General features: G+C 45.1%; 1 protein-coding gene across 1 annotated transcript; it reads right to left on the reverse strand.

Annotated features, from left to right (window-relative positions):
- Positions 1 to 1,401: 1,401 nt before the first annotated feature.
- On the reverse strand, positions 1,402 to 1,913 carry LOC128467426 (40S ribosomal protein S3a-like; the record flags this gene model as incomplete). Its single annotated transcript, XM_053449068.1, has 1 exon — positions 1,402 to 1,913. A coding segment is annotated over one exon (474 nt), but the record flags the coding sequence as incomplete, so codon positions are not given.
- Between the last annotated feature and the right edge of the window lie 4,649 nt (positions 1,914 to 6,562).

Below are 6,562 nucleotides of genomic sequence, written 5' to 3' on the forward strand. Positions count from 1 at the left end.
AAACCACTTAGATATATTATTACTAAGGTGTTAATTACTAAGTGTTTTAATTAAATGTTTCAATTTTAAGTGTTTCAATTATTGTTTTTCTTTATACTCTATTGCATGTTACCTTTATACTCTATTCATGTTACTTTAGTTATACTTTATACATGTTTTTTTAGTTATACTTTATACATGTTGCATGGATGGTGGGGGACATGCGCCCATGACCACACCCCCTGAAGTCAGTAAAACCCCCTGGAGGGGGTCTTTGTCTCACAATATACAAAGAGTATATTGTGTTTATTTCTGTCCCGAAAGAAGCAGAGAGAAGGAAAGGGGTGGCTGCCGGTGATGCCCCGTCATACTCCAGATCTCCGGTATCGTATCCGCCATGATGATTCTACATGTAAGTCACTGTGTGGGCTACTGTGCATGCACATGAACGGGTCAAGCGGATGCGCACACGTTCCGAAACCAGTGTTTTCGGCCACTGCGTGTGAGGACACACGGCTTAGTGCAACCTTCAAGTGTTACCCGCAACCTTGTCCGCAACCAGCTATGCATATGCAGGTGAGGCTGTAGATGTATATGTAAGTGTCCAACGTTAGAGTGCCACAGAGCCACTTTAACACCATCCACTAGCACACACAAGCAGAGCCACACTGCGTACTTACACACAGAATTCATCATGAGGATTCGAACCAGCGATCGATTGTATGTCAGGCAGGCAACTATACCTTCACGCCACCGAGCAGCCGACTGTGCTTTCTCGCCGTGGATATATGACCCTGCTTTCTCCCGACTCACATATACTTATATATACACGCCCCTATTCTAAAACAATATATTCATCAGGATTCGAACCAGCGATCCTTGGTACGGAAGGCAGTTTACTTAACCTTTACACCACCAGGTAGTTGGTTTTGCGTTCTCGCCGTAGATATATGACCCTGCTTCCTCCTCACTCACATATACTTATATATACGCCCCTATACACACCACAGAAGATCCATCAGGATTCGAACCATCAATCATTGGTAGGGAAGGCAGGTTACTTTTCCTTTACACCACCAGGCAGTTGGTTTTGTGCTCTCGGCGTGGAAATATGTCACTGCTTTCTCCTGACTCACATATACTTATATATACGCCCCTACTCTAAAATAACATAGACACTCTGTAAACATTAACACCACAGAGGAGCCAGCAAGAGTCGAACCAGCAACCCTTGGTATGGTAGGCAAGTTACTTTACCTTTACACCACCAGGCAGTTGGTTTTGTGTCCTCGGCGTGGATATATATATATCTACTTTTTATATATATATATATATATATATATATATATATATATATATATATATATATATATATATATATATATATATATATATATATATATATATATATAAAAATATATATTTTCTTTCTTTACAGGCTCTAATTCAGATTATGCATCTCAGACAGATTCCTGAAGTGGGGGTTCATATCCATCAGCCCGCTCTACTTTGGCGCCTGTCTCATCTCCTGCAGGCTTCCCAGCACCACCGCCTTCACCATGTAGTTTCCTAAGTTTGCCCAGCTCAAACTTTGGCTTTTTCAGCATCTTCACTTTGCGTACATACACATCATGTAGAGGATAGATGGACTGGCAGGCCTTTTCAATGTCTTTGCCGATACTGTCTGGAATTAGCTTGTTAACAACTTCTTTCAAGTCATTTGTCTGCACTTCACGAGTCATGATTTCCATCATCTTCTTGCGGATCTGACGCACTTGCTGATGCTGGGCATAAGAAGTCTTTCTAATCTGGTTGTTACGCTTTTTGGTGAATCCAACACAGAATAGGCAAAGTAGGTAGCCATCTGTGGTCTTCACATCAACGTGAGCCTCTCTGCATGGATATATGACCCTGCTTTCTCCTGACTCACATATACTGATGCCCACGTAGTCTGCATGGAACGGAGGGGGCCCTGACAGGGGTGCAGAGCAGGGCTAGGTCAGGGGGTCAAAGAAAGTTCAACGGGGAGGGGGAGGAAGTGAAGGGGGTATATAAGGTTGGTGCGTAAGAATGTTCTGGGCTTTTTGTTGTGCCAGCCTACCCGGTTCTGTGTTTCGTTTCAGGATTCTGTCACAGCCGGGGGGCGGTAGCTTGCCAGGTTGCCGGGGGGTGTTATGTGGTTATTGCCACTGGTGTTAAAGTGTCGGTGGGAGGTTCCTGGCTGGGCAGTTGCTGGAACCTCAGGTGGGGGAGGGGCATCATGGTATGCCCTCCCATAAGGTGATGCTTACAGTTTGGCCCCGGTTGGTCCTGGCAAGCTTTCGGGTGTTTTATTGTATTTGGGTCATTGCCGTGTTAATGCACCTTCGTAAATGTTTACAGGTTGCGTGGCATTGACGTTAATAAATCGTCTGTGGCCTTTATTCATCCCACATCTGGTGTCCGTGTTTTTATTGGGGGGTTAACCAGGATGACATAGCCCGAGAGTCGAGGCTACCCCCTGTCATTATATGTACGCCCCTACTCTAAAACAATCGATACACTCTAGGTGCATTAACACAAAAGAGGAGCCATCAAGATTCGAACCATTGATCCTTAGTACAGTATGCAGGTTACTTTACCTTTACACCACCAGGCAGTTGGTTCTACTCTCTCGCCGTGGAAATACCACCCTGCTTTCTCCTGACTCACATATACTTATATAAACGCCCCTACTCTAAAACAATATATACACTTTATATGCATTAACACCACAGAGGAGACTCTGGGATTCAAACCAGCAATCCTCGGTATGGCATCCAGGTCACTTTACCCTTACACCAACAGGCAGTCGGTGGGGCTTTCTCGGGGTGGATATATGACTCTGCTTTCTCCTGACTCACTCTAAAACATTACATACAGCCAATCTAACACTATAGAGATGAATACAAACACATATATACTTAAACGTCATAAGAGAGCCGGTAAGACTAGAACCAGCAGTACTTTGTAAGATACACAGGTTACCTTACCGCTATACCACCAAGTAGACAGATGCTGCTTCTGATATATGAGCCTGCTTTCTCCTGATTCACATAAACTTATATGTATCCACTCTAAAACAATACGTTCAGCTGCTCTAATAGGATAGGTATACACAAAGCAAATATGCCACTAGATATTTATACGACACACATGAGCCACAGGGATTTGAACCAAATATGGTGCACTCTTAAGACATCATGTCTTTAGGCCAACAGGCAGATGGACACGCTACCTCATCATGGATACATGATGCCTGTTTGCTCCTCATAAGAACCCACTCTAAAATGTTGCACTACAGTCACTCTAACACAAACACGCCCCAAAATGGCGCCATGAAATATGGGGCTGGTATTCATTTATTTCCAGGGCAGTTTTCATTCCCAGTCGGGCCCTGACTACAGACTTGAGGCCGCTCAGTACGCTGACAGTGGGGTAAATCAGGACATGGAGCAGGTGTGTACACATCTGCCTTCTTGACAAACAGCAAAGAGCTTCCTGCCCCTCCTTGGATACATGTCCCCAGCTGTATCACCGCCTCAGGCTATCATTACCTGCAGAGTGGGGTAATAGTAATATTCAAAAGAAGAGTGAACAAAGCCTGGACAAAACCTAGAAGCTTACACTCCAAGAGTGCCAGGGAGGCAATACAAAGCCTGACATCTGATTTATTAGCCGGACAACGGTTGGCTGATATGATGGGGGTTGTAGTCCGCAGCTGGTGGAAGGAGTACGAAAATACTAATTGGGTTACTTGAAGTATCTTGTCGCTATTTAAAAGCAATTGTGTAAATACTGGTGTTAGGGCACAGTAACATTGATGCGTGTAATCCGCCCTGTATGTCAAAACTCATTTCTGCAGCCGAATAACAAAAGTATTCTTTCAGGAAGTCCTTCTGTTGTATCCATAATCTTAGGCGATCACAGGGGCAATAAAGTTTCACAACCGTCAGTTTCATCCGTTAAACAGAAGATGCTGCATTATGTTACATACACCCCGCTGGTTGAGCGTCACGCATGCCAACTACCCTACAAATATACAGCGCACCTGGAATGACTAGGGTAGACTATGCCTGGAGACGCTTGGACAAAAAAAATAAATAAAAAAAATAAACCTTTATTTTTTATTATTTCCCTGTAATTTAAGGGTAAAAATATCCCAGAATCATTCTAAATTCGAGGTTTCATGCACAATAGAATTCCCTAGGCTCTTCTTAATCACGCCTTAAACTATAGGTAAGGCAAAACGTGGCAACATTAATAAAGTGATCATAGTGACACCATGATGTCACCGGGGCACACATAGGGTGAATTCCCACTACAATCCGCTTAAGAAAGCCATAGTGCAGTAAAGCGGACAGGCTCCTGCTGCCTTCTGAGATACCGTAGTATAGAGGCTGCAGTCTCGCACTATATCAGGTTCCTATCTGTCACCAAGGTCTGTAGTGATGTTACATATTTTTGGAACAGAATAGCAGAATGCCCCTAATCCCAAGAGCTTACAGTCTGTGGAGTTGGACAAATGCCAGGACGGAAGCATGATTCTACAGGGCGTGTAGGAAAGAAAGGTAATAGAGTAGTGAGTGAGAGTTCAATAGACAACTAAAGTACAGTGTGCTTTTTATGTGACCGGAGGTGTATTCATAGATTTTCTTCCCGACAACGTTGGTAACGGAGACGGCAAAACTGGTTCTGAAGGTGACAAGGCTGATTCCACCCCGGTGCTGAGGTGTCCCCTCCCTCCCTTCCGTCCGCATTGTGACCAATTCAGGAAACTGCGTCGGGTAAAGCCATTTCCCGTCTTCTTCCCTGAGAAGTGGGAATCCAGGGAGGGCACGGCTTCTTCCTCAGATGTGTAATATTAGGAGGGGTGCCATGGCCACTGGATACACATCCTCTTCCTGCACCATTTAAAGGTAGATAGTAAGGGCTGAGGGGGCTATGAGTCAGTGGGTGTCCTTCTGGGTGGGTATGGGGTGTCTGGCCCTATACACATATTTCTTCTCATTCGAAGCACGTTCTTCCCACCCTGAATGGAATTCTTTATAAGAGCCTGAGCCAACACTATTTGTGACCCCCCCATTAACTCCCACAAGACGTAGATGCCACCCCCACACCTTATACTCTTCTCTTCCTCCTCCGAGTCGGACCGCCAGTGCTCTGCCTTTCCCACCTGAACTTCTGTAACCTTATGTCTGTGTATTACATATAGATCAATGTGTGCTACCTCCGTATAGCACAGAAGTGATAAGGCTGCCCCTTCTCTTTGTATAACATGCAAAGCTATGTGTATTGGATCCCAGTACCACACACACCGTTTCCTACCTGTAATGCACATGCAGGCCCCTGCACTTTGCGTACAAGATGTTTGTGAGCTGGGTAGTAATTACCTCTCTGCCAGCTGTGGATTGTTGGTCCGTTTGTCCGTTCCGACTGCATTCTGGGATACTCAACAATAGTAAGGAGACTGCAGTCTTGCCTGATATCCACCTTTTTGGGACAAGGGCTCCCATTATACCGCTAGACTGTAAGCTCCTTGGGACAGGGTCTGCCATTACACCGCTAGACTGTAAGCTCCTTGAGAAAGGGTCGGCCATTATACCGCTAGACTGTAAGCTCCATTGGGAAAGGATCTGCCTTGAAACCACTAGACGGCAAGCTCCTTGGTATGGAGTCTCTCATTATACCACTAGAACGTAACTTTTCTAATACACCACTACGTGTTAAGACCTTTAGTACAGTAACTTCAAATTTCAAACATTTGAGTATGAATATAAGATGCCAGAAGGGGTTAACGAGTTGGCGGTACATGCACGAGCTCCCGGGATAATGTTCCACGCCTGGCAGCTCTGGCTCAGCCGAGTAACTGAAAGCAGATCTGTACGTTCCTCTGGTTTGGCTGGGTATGCCTTCTGTCCCAGTAACCCAATTCTGCTTCGCTCTGGAGCGAACATGCCTATTTAATTAGAGTCAGACTCGCGGCGGCTCTTCCAAAAATAACAGAATGCAGCTCGACGAGTCCCCTTTTAAAGAGATGTAAAAGATGAGAGGGGACAAACGGGAACATGGTGAACAAATCAATCTCAGCAGGCCCCTGTGTATTGGGCACCGATACTGCGTGACGTATCTGGTTTGTGATAACGCAGAGAAAGCAATCAGAGTCTGACCCCTTAGCCTCTCTTGGCCCATTCACAAGACTATACATGATTCTTCAGAAGGACAAGATCTGTAATGTAATTACTAATGTCCAGGGACTTCAGGGGTAAAACCTGAAATGCTAATGCTTGGGCAACCTTTAACGTCACAGGCATAAACTACCCCCGAAACCACCTAAGGGTTTATTAGGGTATGTACCGATGAGGCGAGTTCTGGTGGTACAAATAAACTCAAGGGGTCTTTTCTTTAAGGTGATGGTGTATATTGGGTGTTAAATTTGTGACTGGGACGAGGAAAACCATTGTGTTATTTCTGGGTTAGCCGACGAGTGTGACAGTCAGGGAAGCGCTTGCGTGATTTCAAGCATGGGGCGAGATTGAAGTCCTGTGTGATCCCTGTGCACCGG

This window comes from Spea bombifrons, chromosome 10 (assembly GCF_027358695.1).
Source record: "Spea bombifrons isolate aSpeBom1 chromosome 10, aSpeBom1.2.pri, whole genome shotgun sequence".
Classification (NCBI taxonomy): Eukaryota; Metazoa; Chordata; class Amphibia; order Anura; family Pelobatidae; genus Spea; species Spea bombifrons.